The sequence below is a fragment of the Molothrus ater genome, chromosome 6 (assembly GCF_012460135.2).
Source record: "Molothrus ater isolate BHLD 08-10-18 breed brown headed cowbird chromosome 6, BPBGC_Mater_1.1, whole genome shotgun sequence".
NCBI classification, from domain to species: domain Eukaryota; kingdom Metazoa; phylum Chordata; class Aves; order Passeriformes; family Icteridae; genus Molothrus; species Molothrus ater.
In genome coordinates this window covers 31,404,557-31,419,990 of record NC_050483.2, presented here as the reverse complement: position 1 = coordinate 31,419,990, position 15,434 = coordinate 31,404,557, and the positions used below count along the sequence as shown (strand labels likewise).

General features: G+C 34.1%; 1 protein-coding gene across 1 annotated transcript in view; it reads left to right on the top strand.

Annotated features, from left to right (window-relative positions):
• Positions 1–15,434, top strand: part of RYR3 (ryanodine receptor 3) — a 196,236-nt gene that overhangs the window by 51,145 nt on the left and 129,657 nt on the right. Inside the window, 7 exon segments of the mRNA XM_054515025.1 lie at positions 728–802; positions 1,800–1,878; positions 4,269–4,381; positions 4,725–4,824; positions 7,905–7,998; positions 11,722–11,796; positions 12,653–12,809. Of these exon segments, the coding sequence (XP_054371000.1) occupies positions 728–802; positions 1,800–1,878; positions 4,269–4,381; positions 4,725–4,824; positions 7,905–7,998; positions 11,722–11,796; positions 12,653–12,809 (693 nt within the window).

The window sequence follows — 15,434 nt, the reverse complement described above, 5'->3', positions numbered from 1 at the left end:
ACACATGTATAACCATTATTTGAGCTCTTGGAATATCCTTTAATTATCTTTGTCCCTTCCAAATGAATCCAAGGACGAGAACTGACCTTAAATGCCATCCAAAAGGAACGAAAAAGAAATTTGCTCTAAAGGAAGCAAATGGAAAATCCAGTTTTGCTTCTCCCTGTCTTGTCATAGTTTTGCATATTCAAAATTGTACAACAACTGTACTTGGTTGAAACCATGGATGCAGTTGCTTTAATGAATCTGAATTATGTTAAAGATTAATATTAGGAAGTAGATATTCTCAGTATATGCTTAAACTATTCTGGGCAGTAAGTATGTTATTTTCTCTTTCAGATTTCAGTTTCTGTATATATATATTTATGTATTTATGTTTTTATTTTTTTTAATGCCTGCATGAAGTTTATAAGAAAGGTAAGTGGTATCTTATTTAACTTAAAATATGTTTTTGCAAATGCTGTGTTTTACTAAATCATAATAAAAATCAGGTAACAATAAAAGTCTTTGTCAAAAAACCAACATTTTTTCCTTTGGCAGATATTTTGTTATTGCTGTATCGACTTCATTGTTATTATTATTTTTTCCCCAGTGTGTTCATTTCATAATTTGTTGGAATATTTGCACTCCTTCCTTGAGCTGCCACAGCTCTTCATGTTGTTGTGTAGTTCTGATCGTGGTGCACTCAGAGCAGTGGAGTTCTGACCTTCTCCATCCTGTTCTGCAGGCAGCCCAAGGGGGTGGGCACCGGATGCTGCTGTACGGCCACGCCATACTGCTTCGACATTCCTTCAGTGAAATGGTAAGTGAGGGAGCACCACTTGCACAGAACGAGTAGCATGAATAAGAAATGTCTTTTCACCAAAATAAAATAAACCTTAAAAATTTGGAATAATGCTCTTTCCAAGCTATCTTCTGTGCTAGATGAGAAAGAAGTTAATAACTTGTGGTGTCTCAACACAACAGAATTGTTTAAATTCAGATTCTTGATCTAACTCAGAATTGTAGTTGAAAAGCTCCTAAAATCTATTATTTCTGCATCTTTAAGGAATCTTTAACTTCCATTAGCAAAAACTTCTACAGCAAATGAATTTGTTCTGATATATGTTATTTTCTCCCCCATCATATTTTATAGGATAAGGTATTCCATTTGACATCCCATATTTTCCATTGATTATGCCCACGAAGATGCTGTCTTCAGGCTGCCTTGTATAAATCTCATCATACTATATTCTACAACTGAAAAATTTCAGCTGTTTTGAATCTTTGACCTACTAGGACCCATGTAAATACACCTAATACAAGGCAGAAGAAATGAGAAGTCAGGAAAACACTTTCCCTCCTTTTTCCTGTACTAGAAAATGCTACATTAATCTTGAAATGCTACATTAATCTTCTATGTTGCTTATGTTTATGAACCTTGAAAATTGTAGTTGCCTTTATATACCAGAGCTGCAAGTATAATTACTACCTTTTGGTATGTTTTTAATGTTTTCATGAATCAAACTTATTATGATAGGGTTGTAATTAGATGTTTGCCTGTTCCTATCTGATGAGCTGTATGAAACTTCAGAAGGTAGAAGCTAAATTGCACAGCTGAAGTGGAAATGTGCTGCAGTGGAAAAGGATTTTGATGTTTAAAGTCCAGAAAGGTCTTCTGTATGAATAACAACATAATCTTTAACTCATTAAAAAATTAAATATGATAGTAAGACGAAGTAATGTGAATGTATTAATTTGGCATGTATGTTAATGGATACTGTTGGGATTTTGTTTACAATAATGTCACTGTTTTGCAGTATTTGACATGTTTAACATCATCAAGATCCCAGACAGATAAACTTGCATTTGATGTGGGATTACGAGAAAATGCAGCAGGTATGGCAAGTTATTTTTGAAGGAGAATGAGTTACCCATTTCTGGTTTTAGAAGAGACATTGTGTTTAATGCAACTGTAAGCTTATGAATGGGATCTTTCTGTGTTCATCAGAAAAAAGAGGACTGAAAGAAATGACTGTTAGTATTAATGTGAGAGAGTCTTGCAATTAAACTGACTTAACACAGCTGCAATAAAATGCATGATAATGGTCAAAGTAAAAAATTTCTGTTGAATAAAACAAATTTGATGCTTTTGTTTAGGTTTTTTTTTGTTTTGACACTTAGAGTACAGAAAAGCTATATACTGGTGCATTCACAATATACATTGTAACCAGGTAAGAAAAGAAATTTGCAACTTGTAGTGCAGGAAACCAGAAAATATGTAGTGAACACACTGCTAAAAGAGCTGGATAGGAATACATTTGTGATATGGACAAAGCAATAATGGGACAAAGTGAAGGAGATACAACACAAACATGACATTATGATAAAGATTTAAAATCTAATTAATGTATTTCTGGGAGTACTGCCATTACCATTACTGCTGATGCAAATATAGTGAAAAAAAATTGTGCTTCCATGAAAACACATAAAAATTATGAGTTGCCACTGGAGCTATATTAAATAAATTTAAAGGTAACTTAGGCACAAAGAGCCAGAAATAGACTTTAATGCTGCTGTGTACATAGTGCTCATGGTTACTGAGAGTTATGAGTACTCCTCAGAAAGTAACAGGTGACTCTGAAATAAGCAGGCCCAGACATGTGTCTTGAAGGGAAAATCTCAGTACCTGTAAAGATGCTTCATTCATGTAAAGCTCCAATAAGGAAATACTGTTTGTGTTAATATAAATCTGGGTTTTCTATTGTTTTTTCATTATTTTGAAAATTAAAATCAAATAGACTAATTTATGATGGAGAGGCACTAGCAGTGTAGGTGTTAAAACCTTTGTAAATCATAATCTTTGAACCTGTTCAGGTAACTCTCTACAAAAGTTTGTCTTTTGAATGAGTGAAGTTTGTCTTTCAGTTGTTCATAGCCATAGAGAAGGTTGCTTGAGACAGATAGTAGCAGTCTGCTACTTGGCTGTCTTTGATTGTTGCCTTAGATGGAGAACATTTTCTTTAGGAATATTGAGATAAAGAATGTATGTGATAAAAGCAATTTGTGTGTTTAATCGCTACTAAAATAGTTTCAGTGAAATCTGGTTTTAAAATTTTATAGCTTTTTTTTAGAATTATTGAACATATATCTGCTTCTATTTATGAGGTTTTATAAGAAGTATATGTAGTTGTTTAATTGATATTTGCTTAGCTGTATGTACACAAGAAAACCCATGCACACATAGGTAAGATTCAAAAGAACTTAATTGTGTTTCTGCACAGAGGGCTTGTCTGGAAACAACTTGCCTGGAAAGCTCATAAACTGAGTACCATAATATCACTTTCCCTTGCTCTACTCCCTCACCTATGAAACTGTGCTAATGAATCATTTTCTGCTGCAGGAAGTATTCTTCATGTAGCAGAGGGAAAAGCCTTTGGCTATAAAAAATTATTCCCTTTGAAGATTTTGCATTTTACGTCTGTATGGATGTAGCTTCTATTTATTGTCTTTACTATAATTAGGTTCATAACCTTCAGATTTTGTTTTAAGGAGGTTTTACATGAAATATCCTAATCAATCAAACAAATTTTTTGTACTTTGATTCTACCAAATTGCCTTTTCTTTTCCCCACTTTGCATTGTCTGGTAAGAAAGTTTTATTCAACTTGTTATCTTCAAGGTCTTACCTTTCACACTCTGAAGAGTGTGAAATTGTGAAATGAACTAGGTAATCTTCTCAGAATGTCTGTGTGTGTGGTTCTCTCTGTGTGTGTGTGTGTGTAACCTGGAATCTTACATTTCATATGCAGGAAACGTTCTCTGGTTGTCACCCTTAGGCTTGGCTATTTTGTAATTCTATGGTCTGTAGGGCTAGTGGAACTGCTTCTAGGTTTGTTATGCTATGTGATACAGAATGTTGGGAATTAAATATGACAATTAAACAAAAGAAGTGACAAGAGGTGATAAATAAGACCAAGGTAGGTGTCAGCAATTTCCTGGCAAGGAGGGTCTCCAAGGGAGAGCAGTTCTGAGTAGTGTTTTGTAAACAATCCCTTTAGAAGTACTTGAAAAGGGAAATATCATACATGGCAAAGATTATATGACAAAAAGTTTCAAGCAAAAAGAAAACACCAAAAATGATTGAAAATAGAAATGATGTGGTTTTATAAGGTGAATGTTTTACAAGACAATTTTTATAATTATATTTTAGTGCTGTATAGAGATATCCTTAGATTTCTGGGGAGTTGTCTGTTTTGTAGAACCTTGATTAGTGCCTCTGTCATTTAGGTGAGGCATGCTGGTGGACAATACACCCTGCTTCTAAGCAAAGGTCAGAAGGAGAAAAAGTTCGAATAGGTGATGACCTTATCCTGGTCAGCGTGTCCTCTGAAAGATACCTGGTGAGTTTGTTTCTTTAAATAGTGGTCAAATGGTGGGAAAGTACAAAGTTCTGTGGAGATATCAGGAGATTGGTTGGGATTCTCATGAATTATTTTTTTCTAATCTATGGAGTAATGTCTCATTGTAATGCATTTTTATTTTTCTACACTGAAAGGGGCTGTGTGTGCATGAAGCAAGAATGCTTCCATGCTTTTTCCCCAAATTTTAGAATAATACTAATTTTAGAAGAAATGTGTATATTTAATTAATTTATGATACATTCTCTTCTGTTAATAAATTAACATACTAAATATTTTAAGTGCATAATTTTCATTGTTTCTTATTACCATTGTCTTGTTTCAGCATCTCTCTGTGTCAAATGGAAATATTCAGGTGGATGCCTCCTTTATGCAGACACTATGGAATGTACATCCTATATGTTCAGGAAGCAATATTACAGAAGGTTTGGCATTTTATTTAGACATGTATATAAATCAGACTAATTTGTATGCCTTTGATAAAGAGGAAAATTAAAAAAAAACAAATTCCCTTCAGAATGTCAAACAAAACATTTAAAGAAAAAGAAAAGCTAAATGAGTGCTGTAAGTTTAGAGTAACAAACCTTTAAAAGCTGCATGATCAATGAAGGCTTAGTTTAATTTGGGGGAGTAGGAGCTGCAAAATAACTAAAGCCAGAAAACTTGTGGTTTTGCATACAATTTTCCTAAATACTGTTCTCCCACTACAGACAAAACAGAAGAGAGATAAAGGTACAGGCAAAATGAAAAGCAATTTTCTCAAAGTTCCTATTTCAGTCTCTTAGTTCTGCTTTTACAGACATTTCCCCAATATCCTTTCTGGATGTCACAGCCATGCATCCTTATTGTATTATCTTATTCAGCCTAAATCCTACACCACAGGGTCAGGATTTCTTTTGGGAAATTTTATGGCACTTCATGGTCATGTTTGAGTCATTGACCATGTTTGTCATGTTCACCTTATTCTGAGAAATGTCTTCTGTACTGAAAGTCTGGTCCACTCAGTATCTCTCCTTATTTCAGTGCCATAGTTTGTCATTAACACTGTTGTACCAAACACTGTGCTTCACCTTTGCTGCTCTCTATTCCAAGTATCAGCACTTGACATTCACAAACAACTTAAATGTCTTGAAGTTAGAATCATTATGTGTCACTCGTCTGTAAAACTTAGCATTTATGATATACTAATATACAGTAACATAGGACAAAATGGAGCTTTAAGGGAACTGAGACAGATATCCCACTTCCCTGGGATCAACTATAGTAAGTCTTGATAGAAGATTACTTACCCTGGTGTTAGATTTAATTCAGTAGTCTTATTTCATCTATGGTTGGGTTTTTCTAGCCCCAAGTGGTTTAAATCAGCGTATTGCAGTATTTCCGTGCACCGGCCCATAAGAAATCTGTCTCAGAGTGTTAGGTTTTAATTTTAAAATCATATGGGATATGGATTTTGCTTGTAATACTTTCTGATTGCTTTGGCATGCTGGAGGTGGACATTTAAAAATGGCTGTCTGGAGGCCCACCCTTATGGGTCAAAAATAGAATAGGGATCAATCCTGGAAAGTCTGTGTTTTTTTGGCCTTCACAGGTAAAACAAAAAGAAGCAAAGAGAAAAGCCATCCTATAGCAAAGTTTAAAATTTGTAACATATGAAAAACATAATGAGCTTCACAGAGAGATCATGGAAGACCAGTGGTATATTTTAGATTTCTGTACTTGAGAGATTTGACAGCTAAACTTCCTAGAAGCTAATACAATTAGAGTAATTGAGGTTGGAAAGGGTCTGGTCCAATCCACTGTACAGTTGATACACTAGAACATTTTGCCTGGGAATATATCTAGACAGGTTTAAACCGTCTTCAGGGATGGAAACTTCACAATATGCCTGGGCAACCTGTGCCAGTGCTCAGGCACATTCCCAATGAAAAATTGTTTCCTGATACTCAAACAGACCCTGCAATATTTCACTGTGGGGGCCATTGCCTCTGGTTCCACCACTGGGCATAGCAGGAGAGACTTTGATCCCATAGTCTTTACATTCATATGATCCCTCCAGAGCCTCGCCTCTCCTCTCCTCTCCTCTCCTCTCCTCTCCTCTCCTCTCCTCTCCTCTCCTCTCCTCTCCTCTCCTCTCCTCTCCTCTCCTCTCCTCTCCTCTCCTCTCCTCTCCTCTCCCTCTCCCTCTCCCTCTCCCTCTCCCTCTCCCTCTCCCTCTCCCTCTCCCTCTCCCTCTCCCTCTCCCTCTCCCTCTCCCTCTCCCTCTCCCTCTCCCTCTCCCTCTCCTCTCCTCTTCTCCAGCCTTTACTCAAGTGTGATATACAACAGCTTCTTAATCATCTTAGTGGCCTTTTGCTGTATTTGGAACTCTTATACTGAGTGGCCCAAAATTATTTACATAATCGAAAATACTGTAATTTAAAAAAAAAGGGTGGAGTAAGAAGAGAAGTAGATTTTTCTGTGTGTCAATAATTTTTTTCTCAACTACTTAGGCTTTGCTTTTATATACATTCTCAGAATGGTTTATGTGAGAGGTGGTCATATGCCAGAAGACATAGCAGTCTAGCTCAAGTGGAATGAAGAGAGAGAGAGTGGGATTTCCTGAGTCTAAAACTGGATTAGGAATTAGACAATGCTGTTTCTATGACATTTGTAAAACCATCAAGAAAACATAAATAACAGAAAAGTACATTTTCCCCCATTATTTCTTTGCTTTGACTTTTATATTAATTGGCAAGATGGCAATTGTCAGTTACAGTTTTCCTCATTTACAAATTTATGTTGAATCAGCTGGACAGTATGAAAGCTTCCTTCTACCCTTCCTCCTTAATGTGTGCTCCTTTAAAAGGCAGTACCTTCACTTACAAGGTCAGAATGGTTTGGACTAGGATCTGATGAGTCATTCTCCTACACCTTCTTTGTCTTTTCATTTTCAATGTGAGGCAGAGTGCCTGGTTTTGACCTGTACTCTTTGTGTTAAATGGGTTGGAAAGTTAGCTTCCATGAAACTTAATCTTTAGATCTGCAAAGTGTTTTTCTGTCCTCTGTTTCCTGCTCCTGCTGTGCACCTTTGCAAAATGATAAATTTCAGGAAAAAATGATGAAAGCATGAAGCTGCTTTGTATTGAACTAATTTGAACTGTATTAAGGGGGAGGAAACTATGGTATTATCTATTTGATTTGGCTTTTACCTAAAGCATTCAATTTTCAAAGCCACAATTGTTTTTGTAGTTTTAAAGAAGTTTTTAACTTCCTTTTCTGTCTCAGAATCCTAATTTGTGTTTTAATGTTAAAAGTTTGCTTTTTTTTGTTTTCATTTTCAGAAGAAATATTTTTTTAAAAAAGGTACTAAAAATAGTATGTTAACACATTAATTTTTTTTCTTGCTTAGATTTAGTTATGAGTGAAAATTTGGAACATAAATCTTACCTGGGTCTTGAGTTTTTTAAACTTTCCTGGTGGTGTTCATTCAATGTTTTAGCTTGTAAATGAGCTTCTTTTTCAGGATATCTTCTTGGTGGGCATGTAGTACGTTTTTTCCATGGCCATGATGAGTGTTTGACAATTCCATCTACAGACCAGAATGACTCACAGCACAAGTAAGTGATGGTGCATTTTTTAAGTATTTCCTTCTTTCAGAAAGGAAACAGGATGTCAGCTGAATTTGAGGTTAGGTAGATTTAACACTCTTTACAGCGGTCTTCAATTAGGCAGTGACGTTGTACAAGAGCTTGAGACCTACTAAGCTGAAAATCAGTCATTAGTTCTTTCATTGTTGAAATTTAAGTAGTTGATTTTCACTGAGATTTCATCCTGTTATATTGCTTGTCTTTAGTTCATACTGCTACAAGTAGAGATAAGACAGTGTTAGCAGGAAGATGGTAATGTGAAAAAAAAATCCATGAAAAATCTCTGTAAGTTTGGCCTCTGCAATGACTTTCATGTTTTATATATTTTGCACTTTTTTTTGCAAATTTTAAGCTTTCTCAATTTTTATCAACATATTAAAAAAATTACATCATACTATCTAGACTAAACTACTTTTATATTAAAATCATATCTACAGATGTCATCTATTATGTTGATTTATTATTTTAATTTTTCTGTATTTTAAAAATTTTTGGTTAATCAGAAGCAAAGTGAACTAATAATTTTGCTGCATAAACCTGCTAGCTTTAAAATCATCTTAAACAAATAAGACCTTTCTACCTATTGTGGCAAATAAGTTATGCTTTAGGTAATATGATACCACAAGTAACATTGAATTATGTCAGGTAAACTTGTCAGCTCTAAATTTGCCATGTTTACATTTCTGAGGAGTAAAAATGTCTCCAAGTTCTAAAGAGAACCCAAACTGAAAACGAGAAGAATTCACTGTGTGACTTTTTGTGGCTATTTTCCTCATATGTGTAAAGAAGAAAAAATGTTTTGACTGTGTATGAAAATGTACACACCTTGTATAAAAACAGTGGCAGATATGTTATATTGCATTTAGAGTTATTTTATAAAGGACCTGTTTTAATAAGGTTAAAATAGATGTTGAGCTGTTTCAGTGTGTTCAGAAATTCTGCTGTTTGCTACTTCTGTTGCTTATCTAGAAGTCAGATATAGCTAATATTAAAACTAATTGTAGCATCCTATTCCCCAGTGTGATGTGATTCTTTATGTAGCGTTGATGTGTATTGTTACTGCCTCAAGATTTTCTTCCATGTTTTTTATGCTAAGTAAATAAAAGGATAAAATTAAAATGGATATTTGTATGAATGAAATCTATATATTTACGATCCTAAGACTGGAAAAATTGTGAATGCTATATTGAACATTTTCAAATGTGTGATAGTGATAGATGACTTGAAGTTGTCCTGTCTTTTGGCTTTATATCTGTGTAACAGATATAAGGCCAAGTTTTTATTGTGTCATAGTTGTAGGAGTTATGTTTACATTATCAAAACAAAATGAAAATACAAAAAAACCCCAAATAGTAATAAGAACAGCAGAGAGAGATGTAGAAAATGGTTGTGTTTGTTTCCATCTCTTTATTTAATCAGTTCTATGCATTTCATTAGGAATGCTAAATAAGTTAAGTTAGACCAGAATGAAGATTTCTCTTCATAAAACAAAAGTCTTATTTTTGAACATTTCTGTAAATAATGCTCTTTAACAATTCACATAGAGACTATTCTCTGACAAGAATCCTAAAGTCTTTTTTTACAGGCCAAATGGAAATACTTGGGGTGGACATATTGGACAACAAAAAGGCTTGCTTGGCAAGAAAAAACAGATGGATACATGGAATCAATTAGATGAAAAAAAATGCCGTTGGAAAAAGGCAGCAATTCTTTTTTACATGCAGCTCTGTTACCCAAAGAGCAGGTCACTAATTCTAGTCCAGCATTGCACATAGAGAAAGCTGGAAAAAGAGATGAATTTTTTAAAACTATAGAAATCAGAAGTACAAGAGATGAAGAGACACTATGACTATATCAGGAGAACTGAGCTGTCTCTATGATACTGAACTACACCATGACAGTCCTTTAGAGATAGAATGGTTGTGTTGGGCCAAGGAGACATGAAGGAGGCCAGAGAGAGTGGAAATGAATACATAGTTTTGAGCTTAGCTAGGATTTAGAATCTGCCAAAAGTAAAATCAGTAAGGTCAGCGGGACCAGAGACATAGAATGAAAATGGAGAGCTCCAGATATTTATTGTGCATTCAGTATATTCAGAGAATCATGTAACAGCCCAGGTTGGAAATGACCTTGAAAGATCAAATTCATAGAGACTGGAAATTAAGATGAGTTGAAAGCTAAGGATTTTTCTTTGTTTATTTTTATTCTAGAGTACCAATAGATTTTCATGCAAGATAAGATGTGTAGGGAATTTTAGTACCTTTACTATGAGGAATATTTATTCTTACTCTTCTGGTGAACTAACATTTTTGAAATATTTGATATCACATCTGTGCCCTTAAATGTGACTCCTAAATAAAGTAGAGGTGTAACTACAAGTCCATCATCTTACAAAGCTGTTGGGTGCAAATGATTAGCCATACTCCATTATGCTTCATGATTCGTCCAGGATTTAATTGGTTTTGCTCAGGAAAGAGGCCCTTAAGTGTTCTCAGTAGAAGAAAATGTGTAGAAATACTTGCTCAGGTATGAAAAACAAAACTTTGTTTCAAAAGTTGATTTTCAGGTCCATAGTCATATAAGAACAATATTAAACAGCTTTTTAAATTTTTGCCTACTACCTGTCAAAAATAGGAAAAGAATTTGTCAATTTGAAAAGCCAGTTAAAAATGTGCATTTCAAACTGCTACTTTAATTCAGCAATATAACAGCTAGGTTGTGACATCTTTATGCGTGCATTTTCTGTATTCAGTCAAGTTTGCCAGAGCAGGAAGGCAGATTTTAAATTCCCTTGCTGCATGTTTTTTCAGACACTTAACTACAATAGAAGGTCCAGCTTCTGTGCATGCTAGGGTGGATTAGTCCTTCTCAGAGAAATAACATGTAAGAAAGCTTTTGGTAGGCATTCAGATCTTTCCTATTTTCCATTATATTTCCTATACTCATTATAAATGAGAAAGTATATACAAATTCTGGTGATTAGATGACAAGACATGAACGTTTATTAAAACATTAAAAACTTCCTGTTAACAGGGCAAATCCACCATAGTTTTTTTTGTTTGTACTTGATTATTGAGTGGAATATTATTTGCTGAACTAGAACACATTACCAATCCTCAGCTGTAGTTCAAGAAAACTAAATTATAGTAAAGGCTTAAGCCTCTAACTTCCTGTTTTTATTTCTCTGAATGCATTATCAATTTTGTGAGGATTACAATACAGAATTTTTGTTATCACCACAATTTCTGGCCCTTTAATAAGAAACATAGAAATAATTATTGGAATGAAGTCTCTGATGTTGTGTTCTCGTTGTTTTCATCTGAAACTGTATCTCTTTATTTTAAAATATGGTATGTATTTAAAACCATTGGTATTGTAGATGAATATCTTGAGAACTGTGGGAATTACAGATTTTTATGGCTGATTAAATGACAGGAAAAGTTTCCCAGCCTCTTTCAAGGCTAGGCATTTTATCAGCTCCTGAGAGAGACTACCTTAATGGAAATAATCTAATTTACCTGGGACATTTGGTTTATTTATCATAGTTTCACTGAGGAGTAGGAATCTTCTGTGCATTCAATGACATTTATTTACTGGGGGAAAAGTAGTGAGTCATGTACATTTTCCAGAGAAGTTATAAGTACTATATAAGCAGAAATAAACATAAGATGGCCTTCTGAATCTTTTCTGTAGGAAAGTATTTTATGAAACTGGAGGAGCTGGCATTCGAGCAAGATCATTGTGGAGAGTAGAACCCCTTCGAATAAGGTACCAATATTTTAAAAACGTTTTTTGTTAGCAACTATAGTTATATTAATATAAATTTGATTGTTACAGACCCTTAATACAGAATATATATTTAGCCACACATTATGATATGTGTTAGTAGGCTCTTTGTCAATAATAAAAAGCAATTTACTGTGATAGAATAGACTTTTTTCTGTTTCCCATATCAAAAGCAGCCCTACCTATGAGATATATGTACTTAAAGCATTGCTTTCTTTCCAAAAGTAAAATGCATTCCTAGTTTAACTGGGTGTTTTATAAGCATGAGTGGAAATAAGAGCAATAATACCTACCCCTTCTGTATTTCTTGTTTTTTTGGGGGTTCTTAAAGATTATCTCCTTCCTACGTGATTACCTGTCTGTTATTTCCCTGCAAATGAAATTTCAATATATCTCATAAGAGTATGCGTGGCCTTTGATGGCAATCTGAACTAAATGTTTTACCCTTAGTGTGTTTGTAAGTGAAATACCCTCATAACTAACACAGATGTAAGATAATTCTGTGGCATGTCAAGTCCCCACTTAGGTTTAATTTGTTTAGTCAGTCAACTAAAATTTACACACATAGGATTTTTTTATGGACACCATATGTAACACCCTGATAAGATGGAGAGAAGGTGTAGAAACAAGAAGATGGAAGCCATACTCCTTTCCAGGGTTCCCTTTGCAAATGAATTAACAGTTTTGCATCTGATTTAATGCAAGTATTGCAATCAGAACCAAAAAAAGGAATATAAATATATATAGCATACTCTATTTTCTGAACATCCTTTAAAACCTAAAGAAAAAATTCTAGTTCTACTTACTTCAACTATTTTTTGATGTCTCTTATGTTTAGCTGGAGTGGAAGTAACATCAGATGGGGGCAGCCTTTTCGTCTTCGACACATTACAACAGGAAAATACTTGGCTCTGAATGAGGATGAAGGTGTAGTAATATTAGACAGAGAAAAATCAGACACAGCATCCACAGCCTTTTGTTTTAGAGCAACAAAGGTAAATAAAAACAATGCAAATTTGTTCTGAATGTGGAGCATTCAAACACTAAATCTGAATTGTTTCAACAACAGTATAAGTTAATTGTAATTTTTAAATTGGAGTTAATGCTAGGGATTGTGCATTTAAAGTCAAATGTAAACAACCTATGTCAAGAAAGACAAAGGTTTCATGGAGGAAAAATAAGGGTGATTGACAAACTTTAGAATAAACTAAGCTGTAACCAGTTTTAAAAAAGTAGATTAAACCCAAATGCAGTGCAAGATATGGTGGTTTAATATGAATACTTTAATAATTATAGAATTATTTTAGTTGGATAGAATCTCATTAGAGTGTTACATGTTCCAGCACTATATGTCATAATTGAATTCAATTTAATTCATTTCAGTTGCTATTCTTTATGCAGTGCGCTGATAGGAACTGAACTCAATCAAGTTTTTCCTAAATGTAAGGCAAATATGGCAGTGATTTCTAAACCATATGTTTTCAAATTATGCTCTTTAGTGAGCTGCTAATTGCATGTTATTAGCTTTTTCATTATTTCCAGCTGGAAAAACATTACAAGGGAGAGAAAATGAAGAATGATTATGGAGGTAGGCAAAATTAATAACTTTTTTTTTCCCTAGGATGTGAAAAGTTTTACAATCAAAGATGATTAAAAGTTTTTATGTTCTTTCATGATTTTACTTATAAATAGTTGCCATATCTGTTACAATGGAGTTTCTTATTAACTAAAAAAGCACTAAATTTTCCACATAATTCTGAATGCTATATGATCATTAAGAAAAAAGAAATCCCAAAGTGAAAAAGAGTCTTTAAAACTAGTTATAGCTAGATAAAATCTAACAGTAAGAGTCTTGACAAATGCTACACTTGTTAGTATAATAAGTCAAATACTTATTTTTAACATCTTAAAAATAGCAATGTTTATTAGTGTGACTGCATATGATATTTCATTAATTTTTATTTTGGCTAATTAAAATAATGGGGAAACTATCAGGAAAATTTATTAGATTGCTTAGATTTACTTACAACATAGTTTTTCATTTTTTATTCAGTGTAAAGGCTATGCACTATAGATTGTACATATGATGTTATGCTGGAGCATTTATTACAGATGTAATTTTTTGCCATTATTGGAAAATCATTGGTAAGAATGGTGAGTATCACAGGAGTGCCACAGTTACTGGTTAAACATTGAGTTAAAATTTGTACTCACTGCCTAACTGGATACCTGCTGTCCTGCTGTTTTCCAATATTTTAATCCATGCCTATAAATGTATATGTAAATTTACATGAGTAAATTTACATGAGTAAATTAATGAGTATGTAAATTTAGTGGTTATGTATGCACATTCATAAAATTATTTATGTTATGTTGAGTAAACATGCCCTATTTTCTTACTCTTTTAGTTGAGGTGTGCTTCAAAGGCACACTACTGAAATTAAGTGCAGTGCCCAAAATGACTAAGCTGAAGTACAGTAGTAATTGATTATGCATGCCTACTGTGTTTATACATAATATGGTTGTTAATGTACATTTTTATATTAAATCCAAGCTCAGTGTCTCATCATCATGTCTCATTTGTGCTGTCCTATACAGAAAATAATTTTTTTACCTCATGATATGGTATGAATTTGGTGCCAAGAAAATAATTGTTATTTATTGTCTGGGCACGTAAGACCTCCACTGTCCCATGGGTGGAGACATTAGTGTTTCCAAAGGTGAGGGGAGCAAGCAGTGGTAACTTTTTCTGAAGAAAGAAAGGTGATGTTTGGGAAGGGAATAAACCCCAAAGATTGACTTGGACTGTAAGAAGAAAACGGCTCTTAAAGCAAAGTGCTGCTTGCACACAGACTGAGGGGGAAAAGGACCATATATGTAATAGATAGACTAGAAATATATATATATATATATATATATATATATATATATATATATATATATATATATATATATATGCAGGTGATTTTATCTTAATTTCTGCATATATGTACTTGTAAACATTTTACTGGTTCATTATCTCAATGAAGAAACCTTTTCATTTGCATGTACCTTAACATGGCATGAATGCAGGGAAATTTCAAGGTATCTGTCTAATGTCTTCATTCCAGCTGTGTACAGATTCTTAAAAATAGGGTGCTGGATATCTGTCTGTTGACAGCACTCCATCCCTTAGACTAGTAGAATAATTCTGATTGAGAAGGACCCTGGGCAGCCATCTAGTCCAGCCTTTTGCTCCAGGTAGGGTCAACACCAGTTCAGACCAGGTTGCTTACAATAAGCATTGCTGCTGAGTATCCAAAAGGAAATGAAACATTTCTTTGTTGTGGTATTCTTTCCAGTTTGGAAGCCAGCAAAAGGGTTCTGTAAAAAAAAGATATTATCTTTGCCAGAAAGCAGAGCTATGTGGATTTACAAATCCTCAAGGCTACCCAGGAGCCTGTAACACATGAATTAAATAAGGTCTTATTTTCCAGCAGTTCTTAGAGAGACCCTCTTGTTGAAAAAGCACCTTCTTCCTCAATGCTGTTATATTCCACTTCAGCAATCTTGTGTGTTCCTTGCTTGTCCAAACCCATGATTGCACTCATAGTGTATATAGTGTATTTTCTTTCACTGTT